The 24734-nt window shown below is 38.5% G+C and overlaps 1 protein-coding gene across 6 annotated transcripts in view; it reads right to left on the reverse strand.

Annotated features, from left to right (window-relative positions):
• COP1 (COP1 E3 ubiquitin ligase) overlaps positions 1 to 24734 on the reverse strand; it is a 231047-nt gene that overhangs the window by 39030 nt on the left and 167283 nt on the right. For all 6 annotated transcript variants that reach the window (XM_069546126.1, XM_069546133.1, XM_069546127.1 and 3 more), the window contains 3 exons: positions 17390 to 17507; positions 14343 to 14467; positions 10761 to 10921 (listed from right to left, as the gene is read on the reverse strand). In XM_069546126.1, coding sequence (XP_069402227.1) covers positions 10761 to 10921; positions 14343 to 14467; positions 17390 to 17507 — 404 coding nt within the window. The remainder of the gene's footprint in view (positions 1 to 10760; positions 10922 to 14342; positions 14468 to 17389; positions 17508 to 24734) is intronic.

Genomic DNA, 24734 nt, shown 5'->3' on the forward strand with positions numbered 1-24734 from the left:
CCCACACCCGAGGCCAGGGCCGGCTGCCTGGAGGAGCAACCCAGGAGCGGTGGCTGCGCACTGAGTGCAGGCGGCTGCGCGGGCCGGCCGGCGCACTGAGCGCAGGCGGCTTTGCGGGCCAGCCGGCGCATTGAGCGCAGGCGGCTGCGCCGCGGTGCACTGAGTGCAGCCGAGAGGAGCTACCCCGCGTCCCAAGTCAGGGGCAGCGGCCTAGAGTGCCAGGCTGCTACAGCACAGGAACGGCCGAGAGGAGCTACCCTGCATCCGAGGTCAGTGGCGGCCGGGAGGAGCTACCCCGCGTCTGAGGTCAGGGGCGGCGGCCGGGAGGAGACACCCTGCGTCCGAGGACAGGGCAGCGGCCGGGAGGAGCTACCCTGCGTCCGAGGTCAGGAGTGGCCGGGAGGAGACACCCCGCGTCCAAGGTCAGGGGCAGCCGGGAGGAGACACCTCGCGTCCGAGGTCAGGGGCGGCCAGAAGCCGCCACTCGCCCAATGCCAGGGACGGTGACCCTGAGGAGCCACCCCGAGCCTGAGGCCAGGGGTGGTGACCCTGAGGAGCCACCCTGAGTCCAAGGCCAGGGGCGGCAGCTGGGAGGAGTCACCCACACCCGAGGCCAGGGCCGGCTGCCTGGAGGAGCAACCCAGGAGCGGTGGCTGCGCAGGCGCAGGAAGGCCTAGAGGAGCTATCCCACGTTGAAGGTCAGGAACCGCAGCGGTAAGGAGATACCCCTCGTCCAAAGTAAGGAGCAGCCGTGAAGAGATATCCCACACCCAAGGTAAGGGAAACCCAAGTAAGATGGTAGGTTGTTGCAAGAGGGCATCAGAGGGCAGACACATTGAAACCATACTCACAGAAAACTAGTGAATCTAATCACACGAAGACGACAGCCTTGTCTAACTCAATGAAACCAAGCCATGCCTGCGGGGCAACCCAAGACGGGGGGCGGGTCATGGTAGAGAGGTCTGACAGAACGTGGTCCACTGGAGAAGGGAATGGCAAGCCACTTCATTGAGAACCCCATGTACAGCATGAAAAGGCAAAATGATAGGACACCAAAAGAGGAACTCCCCAGGTCATTAGGTGCCCAATATGCTACTGGAGATCAGTGGAGAAGTAACTCCAGAAAGAATGAAGGGATGGAGCCAAAACAAAAACAATACCCAGTTGTGCATGTGACTGGTGATGGAAGCAAGATCCGATGCTGTAAAGAGCAATGTTGCATAGGAACCTGGAATGTCAGGTCCATGAATCAAGGCAAATTGGAAGCGGTCAAACAAGAGATGGCGAGGGTGAACGTGGACATTCTAGGAATCAGTGAACTAAAATGGACTGGAATGGGTGAATTTAACTCAGATGACCATTACATCTACTACTACGGGCAGGAATCTCTCAGAAGAAATGGAGTAGCCATCATGGTCAACAAGAGAGTCCGAAATGCAGTACTTGGATGCAATCTAAAAAACGAAGAATGACCTGTTCGTCTCCAAGGCAAACCAGTCAATATCACAGTCATCCAGTCTATGCCCCAACCAGTAATGCTGAAGAAGCTGAAGTTGAATGGTTTTATGAGACCTACAAGACCTTTTAGAACTAACACCCAAAAAAGATGTCCTTTTCGTTATAGGGTACTGGAATGCAAAAGTAGGAAGTCAAGAAACACCGGGAGTAACAGGCAAATTTGGCCTTGGAACGCAGAATGAAGCATGGCAAAGACTAATAAGAGTTTTGCCAAGAAAACGCACTGGTCATAGCAAACACCCTCTTCCAACAACACAAGAGAAGACGCTACACATGGACATCACCAGATGATCAACATCGAAATCAGATTGATTATGTTCTCTGCAGCCAAAGATGGAGAAGCTGTATACAGTCAACAAAAACAAGACCAGGAGCTGACTGTGGCTCAGATCATGAACTCCTTATTACCAAATTCAGAATTAAATTGAAGAAAGTAGGGAAAACCGCTAGGCCATTAGATATGACCTAAATCAAATCCCTTATGATTATACAGTGGAAGTGAGAAATAGATTTAAGGGCCTAGATCTGATAGATAGAGTGCCTGATGAACTATGGAATGAGGTTCGTGACATTGTACAGGGGACAGGGATCAAGACCATCCCCATGGAAAAGAAATGCAAAAAAGCAAAATGGCTGTCTAGGGAGGCCTTACAAATAGCTGTGAAAAGAAGAGAAGCAAAAAGCAAAGGAGAAAAGGAAAGATATAAGCATCTGAATGCAGAGTTCCAAAGAATAGCAAGAAGAGATAAGAAAGCCTTCTTCAGCGATCAATGCAAAGAAATCGAGGAAAACAACAGAATGGGAAAGACTAGAGATCTCTTCAAGAAAATTAGAGATACCAAGGGAACAATTCATGCAGAGATGGGCTCAATAAAGGACAGAAATGGTATGGACCTAACCAGAAGCAGAAGATATTAAGAAGAGGTGGCAAGAATACACGGAAGAACTGTACAAAAAAGATCTTCATGACCAAGATAATCATGATGATGTGATCACTCATCCAGAGCCAGACATCCTGGAATGTGAAGTCAAGTGGGCCTTAGAAAGCATCACTACAAACAAAGCTAGTGGAGGTGATGGAATTCCAGTTGAGCTATTTCAAATCCTGAAAGATGATGCTGTGAAAGTACGGCACTCAATATGCCTGCAAACTTCGAAAACTCAGCAGTGGCCACAGGACTGGAAAAGGTCAGTTTTCATTCCAATCCCAAAGAAAGGCAATGCCAAAGAATGTTCAAACTACCGCACAGCTGCACTCATCTCACACGCTAGTAAAGTAATGCTCAAAATTCTCCAAGCCAGGCTTCAGCAATACGTGAACCATGAACTCCCTGATGTTCAAGCTGGTTTTAGAAAAGGCAGAGGAACCAGAGATCAAATTGCCAACATCCGCTGGATCATGGAAAAAGCAAGAGAGTTCCAGAAAGACATCTATTTCTGCTTTATTGACTATGCCAAAGCCTTTGACTGTGTGGATCACAATAAACTGTGGAAAATTCTTCAAGAGATGGGAGTACCAGACCACCTGACCTGCCTCTTGAGAAATCTGTATGCAGGTCAGGAAGCAACAATTAGAACTGGACATGGAACAACAGACTGGTTCCAAATAGGAAAAGCAGTATGTCAAGGCTGTATATTGTCACCCTGCTTATTTAACTTATATGAAGAGTACATCATGAGAAATTCTGGACTGGAAGAAACACAAGCTGGAATCAAGATTGCCGGGAGAAATATCAATCACCTCAGATATGCAGATGATACCACCCTTATGGCAAAAAGTGAAGAGGAGCTAAAAAGCCTCTTGATGAAAGTGAAAGAGGAGAGTGAAAAAGCTGGCTTAAAGCTCAACATTCAGAAAACGAAGATCATGGCATCTGGTCCCATCACTTCATGGGAAATACATGGGGAAACAGTGGAAACAGTGTCAGACTTTATTTTTTTTGGGCTCCAAAATCACTGCAGATGGTGACTGCAGCCATGATATTAGAAGACGCTTACTGCTTGGAAGAGAAGTTATAACCAACCTAGATAGCATATTCAAAAGCACGGACATTACTTTGCTGACTTAAGGTCTGTCTATTCAAGGCTATGGTTTTTCCTGTAGTCATGTATGGATGTGAGAGTTGGACTGTGAAGAAGGCTGAGCGCCGAAGAATTGATGCTTTTGAACTGTGGTGTTGGAGAAGACTCTTGAGGGTCACTTGGACTGCAGGGAGATCCAACCAGTCCATTCCGAAGGAGATCAACCCTGGGATTTCTTTGGAGGGAATGATGCTGAAGCTGAAACTCCAGTACTTTGGCCACCTCATGTGAAGAGTTGACTCATTGGAAAAGACTCTGATGCTGGAAGGTATTGGGGGCAGTAGGAGAAGGGGATGACCGAGGATGGGATGGCTGGATGGCATCACGGACTTGATGGACATGAGTCTGAGTGAACTCCGGGAGATGGTGATGGACAGGGAGGCCTGGTGTGCTGCAATTTATGGGGTCGCAAAGAGTCAGACACGACTGAGCGACTGAACTGAACTCAATTGATCCTTCCTTTTCTCCTTTGCTTTTGGCTTCTCTTCTTTTCACAGCTATTTGTATGGCCTCCTCAGACAGTGATTTTGCCTTGTTGCATTTCTTTTTCTTGGGGATGGTCTTGATCCCTGTCTCATGTACAATGTCACGAACCTCATTCCATAGTTCGTCAGGCACTGTCTATCAGATCTAGTCCCTTAAATCTATTTCTCACTTCCACTATATAATCATAAGGGATTTGATTTAGGTCATACCTGAATGGTCTAGTGGTTTTCCTCACTTTCTTCATTTAAGTCTAAAGGTAGGTCATTATTATCATTAGGATTTTAAAGATGAAGAAATTGATGCACAGTGAAGTTAAGGCACTTGAGCAAGGTCAAAAATCTCGTAAGTGTAAAATCTGACTTGAACCTGAGTGTTCTGACTCCATAGTCTTTGCCCTTGTTCTCTACACTATGTTTGTTTCCAATGAGGTTACAGACTAGCAGGGGACAGGAGACATGAACACAAATAACAGTAGAAAGCAGTGTATTTTTCATTCAGGAAATATTTTTAATGGATAGGAATTAAGACAGATTTAGGTAAAGAAAAAATTTCCATAAGAACACAAAGTTTTAGTTAAAAACATTTTATAATAAATGTTTCATTATATAAAGTTTTATTTGGAAGAAGAATATATTTTATTATATGACTAAAAAAAGATGCCCCTGCCTAATATAGTTATAACTTTGCACCGTATTGGTGATTAACACTGTTAACAAATTTCCATGCCAAGTCTTGCTGGACTTGGTTTCAGGAAGGGAAATTAGGGATATCATTAGTCTGACATCCTTTACTACTGAGTTATAAAAAGTTTCAATATGACTCCTGGTGTTTCAAGCCACGAGAGGAAAATCCACCCTTAATAACCCTTCAATAACTAGCTAAAGCTTTTTCTGAGGATATAGTATATATATACACGTTTGTCACTTTTGAAGACCTACGAGAGTCTTTAAGTATCCTTCACAAGCTCTGTCTTTCATTAGCAGATATCTGTTTGTAATTGGTGACTCAGGACTAGATGATTATGTATGACGTACAGCCTCAGGAGAGGAGTCATCATGGACTCAAGGTCGGCCTTGAGGCAAGGTCTGCCAAGGTCAACAGAAATATACTGTCCCTTTACACAGATACGATTATTTAGCAGAAAGTTATTTGCCTTCTGTTAAATTATATTTAATATAAATTTGAAACAATTTATATTTCATACCAATAGTTTCAGATAAGAGATATGCCACAAAATTGATCCACAGATATAGAACATATATAAGCTCCTTTACCTAACTTTCAGTGTCTGAATAAAGCAGTGATGATAAAAAAAGATACAACAGAAATAAACAATATCATTCCAAATTTACTTTCGCTCTATAGCATTACTTTTAAGGTAGATGTGGGATGTACAGGATAATGGAATAGATATAAATTACTAACATCAAATTGCCAAAGGACTATAATTATAAAATATCTTAGCTGCATTGAATTTCCTGTTCAAGCAAGAATTTCTTAAAAAAAAAACTTTACATAAACATGCGATTTGTAAAAAATCAAAAGTTAATGTTTTAGAAAACTGTTTATGGAAACAACTAATAAAGATTCTTTTACTAACAAGATTATTTTCTAACTGGCAAAGATACTGGCATTATAGTCCATGTTTTATGGGTATGGTCAAACTGAAATACCTGAACTTTCTCTGTGTAGGACCAAGTGGAAATCGACGGTACTATAAGGCAATCTACCAATTTTAATCAAAAGCCTTAAAGCTATCCATTTCCTTCAAATGAATAAATCTCTAAAGTTCTCTCCTAAAGAATTAATTAGAAATTTAAAGATTTACTAAAAAATATTCAAGCATTATTTACAGTAGTAAAAAGTAAAGTATCTTGAGCAAAATAATAGTATACCAGTTATGATAAATCCTTAGACTAGAATAATATGGAACCACTAAAAACTCTCTTTTCAAAATATATTTATATCTGGGAAATGTTCACGACAAAGGCAAAAGGTAAAGAATACATGATAACATACAAAATATTCACTGCTATTGGGGGAAAAAGTTCCTATGAATGGAAAAAATTACATGTTGATTATATTTAAATGCCCGTATTAGTTATTTCTGGGAAAAGTGATAACAGATATTTTTTGTTGTTGTTGTTATTCTAAATTCTCTAAAATATACATGTATTCATTACTAATGGTTTCTTTCAATAATAAGCTACTGTAACTATTTGGGGAAGAAAACAAAAATCAAAACCTATGCAATGTTTCAAGATGATGACAGTATTCTCTACTGATACGCTTGCCAAGGAAATTCACTCTGACTCCCCACTCGCCTAATATACAGCTGGAAAAGAACTTTCTTTGGAATCAACTCTTGAATAGTTTAAGGATAATTACTTAAACTAATCATATCACTAATGTCTTTTAGGAGGAAGGAAGGGAACAAAGAAATAAACTTTATGTTAGTCCATATGAATACTTACTAGAAATTGTGAGGAAATAGAATATTTTAGAAGAAAGGCTGAAACTAGAACTAACATGAACAGATCCACGTAATGGCTTGTCCAATAAGTATCAGACAGCAAACATTACTACACTGGGATACAAGAAGTTAAAATAAATTATGTGGTACTTTTCAAGGAAGAAGAGTCACAAAATGAATTGAAATTATAGTCCACTAGCCCACCATTCTCTATGATCAAATGTACCTAGCTGACTGCTATACATGGAAATAAAGTAAACCACACTATTTCATAGCTTGTGTAATTATTCAATGGAATGTATTTGGATGTTCAATCATATATGGATATACTACATTCAAGTACACAGTTTTAGACTTTACAATTGCTTTTTCAAATAAATGGATAGTAATTGTTTTTTATTATAGCAAGTTAAACATATGATCAAGCTCACTTCATTTTTATTTAAAAACCAACTAATGGGGAAAACTAAATTTCAAAGTCTAAATAAAAGTAGAGTGGTAAGTGGTATTCCAAGCAGTTATTTCATACAAAGTCCCCTCTTCTAAAAAAATCATGACATTAATACCAAAATAGGCAATACAAATAAGATTAACTCTTGGGGGTTAAAATCCTAAGAATCTGGCAATAACAGAATATTCACACGTCAATAATTCTAAATTACTAAAGTTAAAATATATTCAAATGAATTAAAATTATGAAGTAAAAACAAAATATATAAAATGAAGAATTCTGCATTCTTCATTAGTATAAATATTACCATTTCCAAGTATCCTAGAGAGGAGCTATGTTGTATAATAATAAATTCTTCTTCTAAAAAAAAGAAAAAAGTATTTTTGATGCAGTTCAAACTTATCTTACAACCCTTTTGAAGATTAAATGCGGTACAAGAGGTTGTGGCACTTTAGCAGTAGAAATGCTAAAGCCACTAACAGAAGAAGAAAGGACAGAAGACTCTGATGTGCTTTTAGACATAGGGAGGGTATTAGGAAGACAGAAAGAGAGAAAGGACAAACTACTGTCCCTCAGATTAAAACAAACAACTTTAGACATATTCTGACTTTAAATGGAAGGAATTAAAAGCAAATATTATAAGCCTAGAAGAAAAAGCAGACTTTAAGAACCTACTTTGGAGGTTATCCTATGAACTATAATATGCACCCTTTCTGTCTAATATTAATTAGTTCTTTTGCCACGTTCCCTGATAAAGCAAGGGCTTGAGAGACTTTAATCACATTTATTCTTCTGACTTATTACTGTCAAGTACTTAATTCTATGTGTGTATTATGTCCAACAGACATCATTGCTTTATACAGTCAACATGCATCTAGGTTTACCATTTCTATTGCTTTCCATTCCTTTCTGCAACTCTGACCTTCCATCTTCTGCATTTTTTTTTCCTTCTGCTTTAAGAATATCCTTTAAGATTTTCTTTAGTGTAGAAAATTTTCTGCTGGTGGCCAATGCTTCATTCTTATTTATCTAAAAGTCTTCATTTGCTGGACACGGAATGCTAGATTGGCAGGTGTTTTTCCTTCACACACTGAATATCTGGCTCCACTATCTTTTGATTTCTATTGTTTCACTGAGATGTTGTCAGTTCAATTACCCACTCTTTGAAGACAGCTTTTCTCTGCTTTAAGAATCTCTCATTTTATTTTTTCAGGAGTTTTAATAAGATGCGTGCCACCATCAGCAAGGGTCACAGGATTAGACACAATTAGTTTTAAATCTAGCACTTTGTTAGCTTTATAGAAGGATATAAGATAGGATATTCAGTGTGCACAGCATCTTCAAAACCATGCATAGCTTCTTGGATCTCTCCCCAAACCACAGAAAGTGAGCACAGTTGCCAAGGACAGCTGAGATGCAGGTGGTTCACTTCAACACAGAGAGGTACCTTGGTTTCCTGCCAGTCTTTTATTGTTCACACTGCATAGATGTAAGGCCAGTATGTCAACTCACAGTTCTCTCAGTTCAGAAGCAATGTGACAGATGAGGTTTCAGAGTAAAATTGAGAGATAACTAGCTCCTAACACATAATATTCCCTATTTGTCTCAATACAGCTTATTTCCACAGCAAAGTGCTATGAGAAGGCGGACCCAAGATCAGATTTTCATGCCCATCTATGTATGTTCAGGGTCTAGATCTGATATTAAATCTCTACTCATAATGTAGGTTTCAAGTCATTTATTCTCTGGGGTAAGAAAGTTTACTGAATCTCTGCCTTAATGTCTTTCATCAATGATGTAAAGCTTTATCAACAATAATCCTTTCTAGTATCTGCTTTGGGGTTTCCCACATAGCACAGTGGTAAATAATCCACCTGTCAATGTAGGAGGTGCAAGAGATGTGGGTTTGAATTCTGAGTGGGGAAGATCCCCTGTAGGAGGAAATGGCAACCCACTCCAGTATTGTCTGGAAAATTCCATGGGCAGGAGCCTAGCGGGCTGCAGTCAATGAGGTTGCAGAGTCCGACATGACTGAGCGTCAACTTTCTTACTTCAACTTCTACCTCCTTTTTCCCATCATTTTTTGTCTCTCCATGCTTGCTTTTGTATATTTTCTTCTAACTATGCTACAAGTTCACTACTTCTCTTTTCAACTGTGCCTCATCTTCCATTCAGCCCATCCACTAAGTTCCTAATTTTGGTAACTATATTTTCTTAGTTCTAGAATTTTCATTTTAAAACTACTTTTTATTTCCCAGTTGAAATTTTCAACCTTGTCTTTCATTTTGTCAGTATGCTTATTCCAGGCTATGTCTGATAATACCCAGAGTTGCTGTGATTTTGTTTCTATTGTCCAATTCCTACGCTAAATTTATTCATGTCATCTTGTCTCTCCTATGTCTGTTCACATTTTATTGTGCCTAGTTATTATATTTGCAATTTTGAAAAAGAATAAAATTCTTAGGTGATCTTCTTTTGAAAGGCTTCTTGAATAGAGGATTTAATTTTACATCCTGTGAACCCCAGCAATCCATGATAGCCTCTATTTATTCAGGATTGATGTGACCTGAAATTGAGTTGCAAAATCACTGGGGGCTTATCTTCGACTGGTTTACTCTAGACTAGAGCCCTTTGGGTACCAAGACCAAAGTGAGTTCACGCATACGGTGGTGAGTACTAGACTGCACCCCTGTGATCCCATGAAGCTACCAAGTATTCTCAGACATTCCACCAAAAAGGCAAATGCACCCAGCGGAGAAAGAATATTCAAAAGCCAGGCTCACATTCCTAGACTGCTAATTCTTTTCTATCTTGTTTATTTTCCAATGACTTAAAACAGGTTTTGGTTTTAAAATACATATACTTCGCCTAACTTTCTAGTTCTACTGAGAGGAAGAATTGGTCCAAATCATCTTGTCTGCCACTACCAAAACTGAAGCTGAGTTACAGAACTTTAAACAAGATAGCCTGAATACATCTATGTAAACTATACAAGAACTCAGAAGTCTTAAAGTAACTATCAAGTAGAATTTTTTGTGTCAAAAATAAAAATAAGTATATACCTAAAATGTTATTTAAAAAAAGAGACATTAACAGATGACTAACATTTACAAAATCAAGACAGTAAAAACAATTACTTCTTCATAGAACTTATGAGAAAGCTTGTACTTTAAAATGCATAACTGAATGATAAGTTTGAGGAAACTTTTTTGGGCAACCTGGAAATTCAACTTTCTTGTTAAGAAATAAAATGTGTTTGAATATTCTCATATAAATGTATTTTGTATAGAGAAATTCTGCCCTGAAATAGTACTTAACTAGGTATGCACATAAGCCACTCTCCTTTATCCACATCAAACTTTTTCCTCCTAATACCAGGTTCAGCTGACTGTTTATTTAGCCTATACTGCAAGTGATTAAAAAGGGAAATAAGACACAGTATGTTTCCTGGATAAATTTCCAGTCCTGCAGGAGAGATACAGAGATAATCTGATAATGATGTAACAGAGGTATGCATATGATGCTATGGGTACACAGGAGAGACATCATGTAAGCATGATGTAACATTTCAATTACTGTTCCTTTAGTGACAATTCAATTACTGCTTTCTAAAATGGTGATGTAATACTGAGCAAAAAAGAAAATATATGCAACAATTTATATTTTAAACTTAAAAGGCTCACCTGTGTATATATAAACATAATGTATCATACGAGAAACCAAGGTGGAAAAACTGATACACAAACTCACCCCATCTGGAAGTGCCCTCCAGCACACGGCACTAACAAATTCATTTGTGTCATCTTCTTTTCGGTCTTTGTCCAGAACGCTTTTGACTGTGTCAAACTTAAAAGTTAGCAAAGTCTTAGAAAGTCCTTTATAGTACAGGTAAAGAGAGTTGTTCTCGCTTCCTAAAAAAGAAATTTAATAATTATTTTAAAATATCTTTTTTGGTTTAGAATGGAAGAACTAAGTATTAGGACTTCATAAGTTCACTATTACTCAACATTTAAGTTCAGAGACTAATAATCTTTTATGGTAAAATATGAAAGACCAGAGCACAGGACTTCTTGGGAATCATGTGAAAAAAGGATTCCTAGGGAAAAAATGTATATTTTCCTAACCTAAAGACATAATCATTGTGAAATGATTTAACAATATTGATATAAAATTCATTTTTAACAGAGATCTAGAGAAGAACCAGAAATTTGTTATTACAATATAATCTTTAAAGTACGTTTAAAAAGATTTCTGTCTAGGGGGGAAAAATGTTGTAGCACTTATAAATGCAGATTTTAATAATCTACAAAACTCATCTCCGATTTCCTAACAAAAGTTGAGTGGCCTACAAACCTATAGTTTGAACAGTCTGTCAAAGTAAGAGATTTGCTTCGACAAGGTTTAGGTTCATATATATGTTCAGTTCAGTTCGCTCACTCAGTCGTGTCTGACTCTTTGCGACCCCATGAATCGCAGAACGCCAGGCCTTCCTGTCCATCACCAACTCCCAGAGTTCACTCAGACTCACGTCCATCGACTCGGTGATGCATTCCAGCCATTTCATCCTCTGTCATCCCCTTCTCCTCCTGCCCCCAATCCCTCCCAGCATCAGTCTTTTCCAGTGAGTCAACTCTTCGCATGAGGTGGCCAAAGTATTAGAGTTTCAGCCTCAGCATCAGTCCTTCCAATGAACACCCAGGACTGATCTCCTTTAGGATGGAGTGGTTGGATCTCCTCGCAGTCCAAGGGACTCTCAAGAGTCTTCTCCAACACCACAGCTCAAAAGTATCAATTCTTCGGTGCTCAGCTTTCTTCACAGTCCAACTCACAGTTTCACCCACACATGACCACTGGAGAAACCGTAGCCTTGACTAGACGGACCTTTGTTGGCAAAGTAATGTCTCTGCTTTTTTATATGCTATCTAGGTTGGTCATAACTTTACTTCCAAGGAGTAAGTGTCTTTTAATTTCATGGCTGCAGTCACCATCTGCAGTGATTCTGGAGCCCCCCAAAATAAAGTTTGACGCTGTTTCTACTGTTTCCCCATTTATTTCCCATGAAGTGATGGGACCAGATGCCATGATCTTCGTTTTCTGAATGTTGAGCTTTAAGCCAACTTTTTTACTCTCCTCTTTCCCTTTCATCAAGAGGCTTTTGAGTTCCTCTTCACTTTCTGCCATAAGGGTGGTGTCATCTGCATATCTGAGGTTATTGAGATTTCTCCTGGAAATCTTGATTCCAGCTTGTGTTTCTTCCAGTCCAGCGTTTCTCATGATGTACTCTGCATAGAAGTTAAATAAGCAGGGTGACAATATACAGGCTTGATGTACTCCTTTTCCTATTTGGAACCAGTCTGTTGTTCTATGTCCAGTTCTAACTGTTGCTTTCTAACCTGCATATAGGTTTCTCAAGAGGCAGGTCAGGTGGTCTGGTATTCCCATCTCTTTCAGAATTTTTCACATTTTATTGTGATCCACACAGTCAAAGGCTTTGTCATAGTCAATGAAGCAGAAATAGACGTTTTTCTGGAACTCTCTTGCTTTTTCCATGATCCAGCGGATGTTGGCACTTTGATCTCTGGTTCCTCTGCCTTTCCTAAAACCAGCTTGAACATCTGGAAGTTCATGTATATGTGTGTAGAGATAGTTAATTTTACTGAATAAAGGCCACGTCATTTTAAAATACTAATGGAAGTTCATATACTCAGGAATCAAATGTATTAAAAGCATTACAATAGTACCAAATTTGATTTTCATATTTCTAATTTAAATTTGTACAAATTATCAACAATGAGAGTCCTAGAATAACAGATTGAGACTATCCAACAGATTGTTTATTGAAGGGAACATTCAGTTCAGTTCAGTTGCTCAGTCTTTCAGTCGTGTCTGACTCTGCGACCCCATGAATCGCAGCACGCCAGGCCTCCCTGTTCATCACCATCTCCCGGAGTTCACTCAGACACACGTCCATCGAGTCAGTGATGCCATCCAGCCATCTCATCCTCGGTCATCCCCTTCTCCTCCTGCCCCCAATCCCTCCCAGCATCAGAGTCTTTTCCAATGAGTCAACTCTTCACATGAGGTGGCCAAAGTACTGGAGTTTCAGCTTTAGCATCATTCCTTCCAAAGAAATCCCAGGGCTGATCTCCTTCAGAATGGACTGGTTGGATCTCCTTGCAGTCCAAGGGACTCTCAAGAGTCTTCTCCAACACCACAGTTCAAAAGCATCAATTCTTCGCGCTCAGCCTTCTTCACAGTCCAGCTCTCACATCCATACATGACCACAGGAAAAACCATAGCCTTGACTAGACGGACCTTAGTTGGCAAAGTAATGTCTTTGCTTTTCAATATGCTATCTAGGTTGCTCATAACTTTTCTTCCAAGGAGTAAGCATCTTTTAATTTCATGGCTGCAGTCACCATCTGCAGTGATTCTGGAGCCCCCAAAAATAAAGTCTGACACTGTTTCCACTGTTTCCCCATCTATTTGCCATGAAGTGATGGGACCGGATGCCATGATCTTCGTTTTCTGAATGCTGAGCTTTAGGCCAACTTCTTCACTCTCCTCTTTCACTTTCATCAAGAGGCTTTTTAGCTCCTCTTCACTTTCTGCCATAAGGGTGGTGTCATCTGCATATCTGAGGTGATTGATATTTCTCCCAGCAATCTTGAGTCCAGCTTGTGTTTCTTCCAGTCCAGTGTTTCTCATGATGTACTCTGCTTATAAGCAGGGTGACAATATACAGGCTTGATGTACTCCTTTTCCTATCTGGAACCAATCTGTTGTTCTATGTCCAGTTCTAACTGTTGCTTTCTGACCTGCATACAGATTTCTCAAGAGGCAGGTCAGGTGGTCTGGTACTCCCATCTCTTGAAGAATTTTCCACAGTTTATTGTGATCCACACAGTCAAAGGCTTTGGCATAGTCAATAAAGCAGAAATAGATGTCTTTCTGGAACTCTCTTGCTTTTTCCATGATCCAGCGGATGTTGGCAATTTGATCTCTGGTTCCTCTGCCTTTTCTAAAACCAGCTTGAACATTATATAGGGGGAAATGAACATCAGACTTAAGACACAGCTGTCTCTAAAATTAAGATATCAGCAGAAATGTCTTCTCATAATACAGTTAACAATTTTATGCTGTTTCACATTGTTGGGGCTTGGGCTCAGTAAAGGAGAGGACTAATGCTTTTTCTAATCCAAAGAAAATTCAGCATGCTACCTTCTGAATATACAGATCATTTCCTGAATTGGTATGTCGTCTATTCTACTGAATGCAATTCTGGTGAAAGATACCTACTTAAAAGTTCCAGGAGAAAGTAGTTTCACTTACCACAAGCTATATAATCTCCATTGGAAGCAAGGCCTACAAAGTTTTTTTCATTGATATGACCCTTGAAGGAGCGTAGGCAGTATGGCTTCCCTACATTCCACAGCTTTAGCTGGCTGTCTGTTGAACTGAGAGAAACACAAAAAGTTAGAACACCTTCAAGATTTCATGACATGAAACTCATCACTACTACTAATCGGAGGCAATCCAGTTTGCTGGTAGGGAATGCAGACTCTGGAGCCAGACTGTCTGAGTCAGAATGCTCAGTATGCTATTATTTGCTTTTGACCTTAGGAAAGTTAATACAAACTCTTTGGCTTCAATTTTTTCATCAGTTAAATATGAAATATAATGATTCCTATTTTACATGATTAGACGAATCCTAGAAGAGATCGAAAAAAATTAATTTATTTAAATGCTTTCAATAGTCCCTGGGCACATAGGAAGTATAACCATTAGCCATCAATACCACCGTACGACCACCATCAAACAATAAGAAAGCTCTACTGGGAGTTGTGCTCCCAATTTCAGTTGATTTATTTTTTCCACTGTTCAATTATATTAGTATATTAAATATAAACTATTTTTACAGGCAAGGAATACTATGAATGTTTGGTCTATACAGTTTACCTTGCTAATATGCAAATGTAGCTGTTAATCAAAAAATAATTGAATATAAAAATCAATGCTAATCCTATCATGCAAAGACAGTCTGAGGATTTGAATAAAATACTCAATACTTCTGATTTTTTATTATAAAAATTGAATCATACAGCACATTATTTTGCAAAGTGCTTCTTCCTCATTCAACAATTTGTTTTACATTTGATGTGAAATAAACACATTTCTCTATTAATGACTACAGAATAAATCATCTTTTCTCTAATAGTCACAGAATAGGGCACCATGCTAAATGTTTGACATACAATATTTTATTCAAAGAATCACAACGTATAAGTAGTATTCTCAGTTCCATTTCAGAGGTGAGGAAACAGATATAGAAGGTTAAAAATATTTTTAAGGTACCACTGCTAGTAAATAGTAGAACCAAGACTCAAACTTTTATTCCACAGGCCACATTCCAAACTTCCAAAATTCTATTGCTTCTCATTATTTTTCAACATAGCATTTATTCTCAGACATTCATGTTGCCTTTTGGTTTTGCGGTTTTCTGGCCATGCCATGCAGCTTGCGATAATCTTCGTTCCCGGACCAGCAATCGATCCTGGGCCCTGGCAGTGGAAGCGCAGAGCTGTGACCACTGGACCGCCAGGGAGTTTCTGACATTTATGTTGTTTTACATTTTTTTTTCTGCTCAACAATATTACATTGATAATTCCTTTATGTGTGTGTGTGTGTTGTGTGTGCATATAGTCAAAGAATTCAGAGGTTGCAGCAACATGTATGCATAGGATTGTTTTAATATTACTTTTTTCATTTTTCCAAATATACTTTTGGGTAAAGTCGTCTCACATACTTCTAAACACCAGATATGTTCAAGAGGAAAATCATCATGATTTATAAACACCAAAAAGGAAAAAAGGCTGGTGAATATATATACCACAAATCTACACTAAAAAAGGTCAACTAAGATTTCGAATTTATACAGTTAAGCATACATATACTTCAATTTCCTGGCTTCCCTGGTGGCTCAGACAGTAAAGAATCTGCCAATCTGCCTGCAATACGGAGAACTGGGTTCAGTCCCCGGGTAGGGGAGATCTCTTGGAGAAGGAAATGGCTACCCACTCCAGTATTCTCTTTTGCCTGGAAAATCTGATGGACAGAGGGCTGTAGCTGTAGCCCATCGGGTCACAAAGAGTTGCACATGACTGAGAAACTAATACTTCACTTCTTACTTCAACTAGTCGAAATCAAACAAACTGATTCAACACTTATAAGTCTGAAATTTAAGAGAAAATATCTTTGCCATATAATATATCATTCATATTTGAATCTGAATAAAGTTTTCATTATTTACTGCCCAGTATTACTCCTAAAGAAGAGAGACTTTTTGACTGGTCATCACTTTTAATATACATTTGTGAACCAATTTTCCATGTTAATTCCCCTTAGAAATTCAGCTCTCATTTTCTTTTTTCCCTTTTTTCTTTTTTTTTAAATAGCAATCAAATTACCTTGTTAAATCAACTCAAATTACCAAGTTCTTATCTAGAGCAACCAGTATGGAGACAGATGTGGTGGGAGATCCCAAGTATAAGGCCCTGGTGTTAATAATCTCCTAGGATATATTAGAAACTATGTGAAAGAAAGAAAACAATGTATAGTTAAGTTTGAGAAGAAATATATATGAAAAAAGGAGACTAAGAATGGGCTTTTACTAGGGTAGTATAAAGTAAAGAGAAAGATAAAATGGATAACAGAAGGGACTGTCCCTGTTAGTAGAAAAGCTTAATCAACAGTATTTTAGCAACCGAGATGTACTTTTTTGGTTGACACCTTTTTTACCTTCAACAAAATAAGACATAACTAAAAGCTTATTTATGGCTCTCTAGTTCAGAAGGCTTCTTAATATTTGTCAGGTATAAGCAGTCATATTTAAAAAGTTCTCTTCAAAATATATTTAAAACTCACTATGAAATCATAGGGAGATCAAGTAACATGGAATCATAAAAGTCAATCAAATATTGCTTTAAACCCAAAATTATACTACTGTACTACAACACAGATAATATATAAAAACATATTAGTGCTCTTTAGTAAATGAAACACTTCTCATTCTTATATTGTATCAACTGTTGTTTCTCTGTTTTTAAGGAGCAGGGGCTGAAATTCAATCTGAAGTTCAAATGTTTAAGGGGGCAACTTTGAAAAATAAAGCATCATCTGGATTTTCTTCACAAAGAACATATAAAAGAGAGCAATACAGACTAAAATACACATGTGTTTTAATTAAACATTAGAAAATTCTACTATTGTAAGAAAAAGTGCATATGCCACAGTGTTACTCTTCACAAAACCCATGGTGACATTACAGACCAGTACATGATGACATGTTAAACTCAATTTCTGAAAAGAGTAATACTCACGCAGAGACGATTTCCTCCCCACTCACAAACTTTGCATAAGAGACGGCTTTTCGGTGTCCTTTGAATACCATGATTGGCTGTTTAGTGTTACGAAGATCATAGTAGTGAACACAGTGATCTAGAGGAAAAACAAACGGAAAAGAAAAAGAAAAAAATGCAGTAAATGAGGAAATGGAAAGCAAAGCTAAGTTTAACTGGTTTGAGGGTTTTTTATCAAATGTTTCAGAAACAATATCCAACCTATAATACTCAGAAAACTAAAGGTAACGACTCATTTTCAAAGATAAGCAAATACAGTAAGCTTTGTTTTGCAGCTAGGAGAATATGGTTAGTATAAAACAGTGTATATACATACGCCAATGTGAGTCTGAAAAGGAGTTCCACTGATATTTCTCGAGATCCTGGCCCCAGAAATAGTATTAAGAGTTCCAAAACACTGGAAACTTTTTAATGTATCCTTACATTCTGATGGCTTTAGAAAAGTAATGTAAACATTTTGGGCTTCAAGTTAAACAAAATGCAATACAATTTTGCTTCCCACATTTGCTTTTTAAAATATACTTTCTTGAGACACATTTTCTATATGGTAAAAATCTACTCACTGCAAGTATATGATTCAGTGATTTTTACTAACTTTATCCAGTGGTGCAAGCATCATCATAAATCAGTTTTAGAACATTTTCTTCATTCCAATAAGACCCCTCACACATATTTACCACCCTCCTGTGGTCATGTATGGATGTGAGAGTTGGACTGTGAAGAAAGCTGAGTGCCGAAGAATTGATGCTTTTGAACTGTGATGTTGGAGAAGACTCTTGAGAGTCACTTGGACTGCAAGGAGATCCAACCAGTCCATTCTGAAGGAGATCAGCCCTGGGATTTCTTTGGAAGGAATGATGATAAAGCTGAAACTCCAGTACTTTGGCCACCTCATGCGAAGAGTTGACTCATTGGAAAAGACTCTGATGCTGGGAGGGATTGGGGGCAGGAGGACAAGGGGATGACAGAGGATGAGATGGCTGGATGGTATCACTGACTCGATGGACATGAGTCTGAGTGAACTCCAGGAGATGGTGATGGACAGGGAGGCCTGGCGTGCTGCGATTCATGGGGTTGCAAAGAGACAGACACGACTGAGCGACTGAACTGAACTGACCCTAGGCAACTGCAATATTTTACCTCTATATATTTGCCTTTTCTGAAAACTTTTATACAAATGAAATCATAATATAAGTAGCTTTTATGTATGCATGGCTTCTTTACCTAATGTTTCTATAGTCCATTCACATGTTTAAATGTGTTAGCAGTTCATTCTTTTCTGTTGCTAAATAGTATCCATTGTGTGGATATACGGGCTTCCCTGGTGGCTCAGATGATAAAGTGTCTGCCTACAATGTGGAAGACCAGGGTTCGATCCCTGGGCTGGGAAGATCCCCTGGAGAAGGGTCCAACTCTCACATCCATACATGACCACAGGAGGGTGGTAAATATGCATGAGGGGTCTTATTGGAATGAAGAAAATGTTCTAAAACTGATTTATGATGATGCTTGCACCACTGGATAAAGTTAGTAAAAATCACTGAATCATATACTTGCAGTGAGTAGATTTTCACCATATGGAAAATGTGTCTCAAGAAAGTATATTTTAAAAAGCAAATGTGGGAAGCAAAATTGTACTGCATTTTGTTTAACTTGAAGCCCAAAATGTTTACATTACTTTTCTAAAGCCATCAGAATATAAGGATACATTAAAAAGTTTCCAGTGTTTTGGAACTCTTAATACTATTTCTGGTGTGGAAATACCATATTTTGTCCACCCACTCACCAGTTTATGTATATTCGTTTCAAGTTTTTTGAATTTATTGTAAATAATGTTGCTATTAAACACTCACATTCAAATCTTTGAATGGATATTTATTTAGGTCTTAGGCAAATACCTGAAAAGTGCAAATACTGTATCATGTTACAATCTTGCATTTAACTCTGAGAAACTCACAAAAGGTACAGAATATCATTTCGCACTCCACCAACAATACATGATGGTTCCAATCCCATTATTGAGTTCTTTGAAACTTTTGGATACACACTGGAAATGTGTTTTGCAAATATTTTCAACCATTCTGTTGCTTATCTTTTTAGATAAGTACAGAAGTTTTTGTACTTTGATAAGTTTTTAACTTTATAAGGTTCAATTTATCTTTTTTTATAGAACACTCGGTATTGTAAATAGAAAAACTGACTAATCCAAGTTCTTAAAGATTTTTCTATTTTTTTTCTAAGTTTTATTGTTTGGGTTCTTAAAGTCTGTGATCAATTTTAAGTTAATTTCTGTGTATGGTGTGAAGAAAAGGCCTTAGTAAATCTTTTTGCATGTGGATGGATATGAATCCAGTTGTCCCAGTATCATTTGAGACAGACTACTTTTTCCCCAATGAATTGCTTGGCACCTTTACTGAAAATGAATGGACTATATATAAGGATTTATTTTTGGATTCTTAATTCTTAATCAATTGATCCATACATATCTACTCTTCTGCTAGTACACCAATGTCTTAATAACTGCTGCTAAGTCGCTTCAGTCATGTCCGACTCTGCGACCCCAGAGACGACAGCTCACCAGGCTCCCCCGTTCCTGGGATTCTCCAGGCAAGAACACCGGAGTGGGTTGCCATTTCCTTCTCCGTCTTAATAACTAGAGTGTTATAAATCTGAAATAGGGAAGAAAAAGTCCTCAAACTTATTCCTTCTGAAAATTGTTTTGGTAGTTCCTGGTCTTTTCCATTTTGAGTTTATCTTTGAGTTCACTGAGCGTCCTGGATGTGTAAAGTGATGTTTATTAAGCAACTGGGAAAGATCTAGGCTATTCTTTCCTCAAATTCTTCCTGGCTCTTTCTCTCTCACCTTACCTTCTGTGAGTCTGTAGTGTATGTACTGGTATGTTTGATAGTGTCTCACAGGTTTCTGAAGCTTCATTCATTTTTCTCTTCATTCTTTTTTCTCCCTATTACTTAGACTGAATAATCACTACTGATCTGCCTCTTGAGTTCACTGATTCTTTTGCCAGCTCAAATTTGCTCATGAGTCCCTCCAGTTATTTTTTGTTTTCAGTTACTATACTTTTCAACTACAGAGTTCTGATTTGTTTTTTACTTCTATTTTTAATACTATTTGAAAAGATATATTCATCATATTTCCCCTTAATTCCTTAATTATGGTTTAATTCATTGAATATTATCTATAAAAGCTGACTAGTCTCTATCTAGTAAGCCCAACATATGGGATAGTTTTTATCGACTGAATTTTTCTTGCTTCTTGGTGTATATCATAAACTTTTTTGTCAAAAACTAGATATTTCAGAGAAATGGATAAAGAAGATGTGGTACAAATATATAATGGAATATTACTCAAGCCATTAAAGAGAATGAAATAATGCCAGCTGCAGCAACATGAATGGCCCTAGAGACTGTCATACTGAGTGAAGTCCAAGTCAGAGACGGAGAAAGATTCTATGACATCCTTTATATGCGGAATCTAAAAAGAAAGGATACAAATGAACTTACTTATAAAACAGACTCATAGACTTAGAGACTTATGATTGCTGGGGGGAATAACCCGGAGATGGGATAGTTAGGGAGTTTGGGATGGACATGGATACACTGCTATATTTAAAATGAGTAACAAGGACCTACTGAACAGCACAGGGAACTCTGCTCAATGCTATGAGGTAGCCTGGATGGGAGGGGACCTGGGGGGATTATGGCTTCACTGTGAATGATGATGGCAGCCATGAAATTAAAAGACACTTGCTCACTGGAAGGAAGGCTATGACAAAACCAGACAGTATATTAAAAAGTAGAGACATCACTTGGCCAACAGAGGTCCGCATAGTCAAAGCTATGGTTTTTCCAGTAGTCAGATATGGATGTGAGAGTTAGACCATAAAGAAGGCTGAGCACCAAAGAACTGATGTTTTCTAACTGTGGTGCTGGAGAAGACACTTGAGAGACCCTTAGACTGCAAGGAGATCAAATCAATCAATCCTAATGGAAACCAACCCGGAATATTCATTGGAAGGACTGATGCTGAAGTGCTAATACCTTAGCCACCTGATGTGAAGAGTCGACTCACTGGAAAAGAATCTGAAGCTGGGAAAGATTGAAGGCAAAAGGAGAAGGGTGTGGCAGAGGATGAGATGGTTAGATAACATCACTGACTCAAAGGATATGAATTTGAGCAAACTCCAGAAGATAGTGAAGGACAGGGAAACCTGGTGTGTTGCAGTCCATGGGGTCACAAAGAGTTGGACACGACTTAGCAATTGAACAACAATGTTGTTGGCTGAGTCCCTTTGCTGTTCACTTGACACTATCACAACATTGTTAATCAGCTATACCTCAATGCAAAATTAAAAATGAAAACAAACAAAAAAAACCCCTAGACATTTCAGATAGCAAAATGTGACAATTCCAGAATCAGTTCCTACCTTCTCTCTCCCAGGTTTATTGTGGCTGGGCTTTTGTGGATGGTGTTATTTATTTGTTCAGTGAGTTTTCCAGAACTAAATTCTATAGTCTGTAATTCCTGCTGTATAGAATCACTGAAGTCTTTGATCAGTTCTGTTGTCTTTTTTTTTAATCTAGCAGAGTAAAGGCTGCTACTGGGTCACTTAGAAGTCATGAGATTTCCTTAAACGGTTTGGTTCAGTGTCTTCTACCCTTTGCCAAGGGGATCTCTGTGTGTAGTAGGGCATGCTTTCAAAACTCAGGCAACTTATACATCTGTCTTACCTTTGACTTCTAGCTTATATAGAGACTTACGGTCAGCCAGAGGTAAGAGACGAGATCTCTCTGCAGTTTTTCTGAGAGAGAACACTGGCCTGGACATGCAAAACACATTCTCAGCCCAGGAACAGGAGAGATTTTTCAGAAAGTTGTCGCCCTTTGCCCAGATCTTCCTTTCAAATTTTTGACAGGGCTCCTGTTTGTCCCACCTGGCATCACAGCCTTCAATAGTTGTGGTACTAGATTTGATTGTTTTCAACACCACCCTGGGGTCCAGGTCTTCTCCCATGGAGACTCTGAATCAGGTCAAACAGAAACAACATCTTGCCAATGGAGCTTTCTCTAGTGAGTTGTAAGTCAGGTCAAATAGTGACAATGACCTGGAAATGAGGATTTTTGAGAAGTTCCAAAACTAGTTTTGGCCCCAGTGTTGACAACAACGTTGCTGGTTTTCAAAGCTTCCATAACCATAATGATGGCTCATTTTTATAAATTTGCCAGTATTTCTGTTGCTTATATGGAAGAGTATTTCCACATTCTACTTTATGTAATTACTGTAATTACATTAAGTGATCACCTCAAATGACAGCATTCAGCTTATACTATGGAAGTACAAATGTATAGCTGTAGTTTGTTTGGCATATGCTAGAGTAAAAATAGAAGAAAAAAAATTCTGGCTTCATTTGCTATGTTTATGTTAAATTTATTGGTAAAAAAGATTAAACTTTTCTTTTGCAGTAAATAATTCAAAACCAAAAAAAGTTTTAGTAAAATAAGTCTTTAATTTCTCAGGTTATTTTATGAGCTGAAAGTAAGATACTATAAAACAGCATACTACAGTATAGTGAAATAATACTTCATTCTCAGGCTAATAAGCAAAACGGGGTATAATATGTAAAGGATATTAGGGTATAAGTAAAGGTTATGTCATTGTGTACTGCAAAAAGATTTTTCAGTAGTGGGAATGAGAAAAGTAGTGTGGAGACTTGAGTATAAAATGGCAGATGTTTCTGTAGACACAGCAGCATCAAAAGAAATCGCACACAGTGTGGACAAGTCTGAGAGTTAAAAATTCCAGAAGAATACAGTCATAGGAGTTCTCCATAATTTTGTCAGAAGCTCCATCAAGTTGTTCCAGGTAGAGCACAAAGGATTTTTACAGCAGAGAAGATACTCTGCATGATACTATCATGATGAAAGGCATGCAACACTACCTTCAGTAGTGTCCGACTCTCTGTGACCCCATGGATTATAGCCCACCAGGCTTCTCCGTCCACTGGATTTTCTAGGCAAGAACACTGGAGTGAGTTGCCATGTCCTCCTCCAGGGGCCGTTCCAGACCCACCCAGGGATTGAACCTACGTCTCTACTGTCTCCTGCGCTGGCAGGTGGGTTCTTTAGCACTAGGGCCACCTGAGAAGCCCATTATGATGAGTGTATTTGTCCAAATCCATAGAATATTAACACCACAACTGAACTCATGATTATGATGCATCAGTATATGTTCATCAATTGTAACAGAGATACCACTCTGGAGAGAGATGTTGATAACGGGAGATTATACATGAGTAGGGACAGAAGGCACAGGGGAATTCTCTATCTCCCTCTCAATATTGCTGTGAACCTAAAACTACACACACACCAAAAAAAGTTTAAAAAGACCCAGAAATCTCAGCATCTCACTTATGTATACTTTCCCAAATTAAAAATAAAAACAAAAATCTCAGTTAAGAGAAAGTACCAGAAACATTTATCATAAAGTCTTCCCCAACCTAACTTGTTAGAACACCAGAATATAAAACAGACTGAATTAAGAGCTGCTTTGGCTAGAGCCCAAGGAGGAGCAAGGAGCCCTTTTTCAGCCTCTTCTCTCCCTACATTTGGCTTTCTTCCTACCTGCCAACTCTTGAGAAATCTAAAGGATAGAATTTGAAATATAGCAACTGTATTACTGATTACTATGAATAAAGTCACTTATTTTTTCCCAAATTTATCTCTTTCTATGCTAGGGAGAAAGTATATTAATGAATTTTATACGTTAATTCCAAAATTTATGGGCAAATAAAAACTTACGAATCATTACTATGACTATGACTTGGGCTTCAAAATCACTGTGGACAGTGACTGTAACCATGAAATTAAAAGATGCTTGCTCCTTGGAAGGAAAGCTATGGCAAACCTAGACAGAGATATCACTTTGCTGACAAAGGTCTCTATAGTCAAAACTATACTTTTTCCGCTACTCATGTACAGATGTGACAGTTGGACCATAAAGAAGGCTGAGAACCAAAGAATTGATGCTTTCAAGTTGTGGTGCTGGAGAAGACTCTTGAGAGTCCCTTGACTGCAAGAAGATCAAACCAGTTAATCCTATAGGAAATCAACCCTAAATATTCATTGAAAGAACTGGTACTGAAGCTGAAGCTCCAGTATTTTGGCCACATCTTTGATGTGAAGAGCTGACTCACTGGAAAAGACTCCAGTGCTGGGAAAGATTGAGGGTAGGAGAAGGGGGTGACAGAGGAAGAGATGGTTGGATGGCATCACTGACTCAATGGATGTGA

Source organism: Ovis canadensis, chromosome 12, assembly GCF_042477335.2.
Source record: "Ovis canadensis isolate MfBH-ARS-UI-01 breed Bighorn chromosome 12, ARS-UI_OviCan_v2, whole genome shotgun sequence".
NCBI classification, from domain to species: domain Eukaryota; kingdom Metazoa; phylum Chordata; class Mammalia; order Artiodactyla; family Bovidae; genus Ovis; species Ovis canadensis.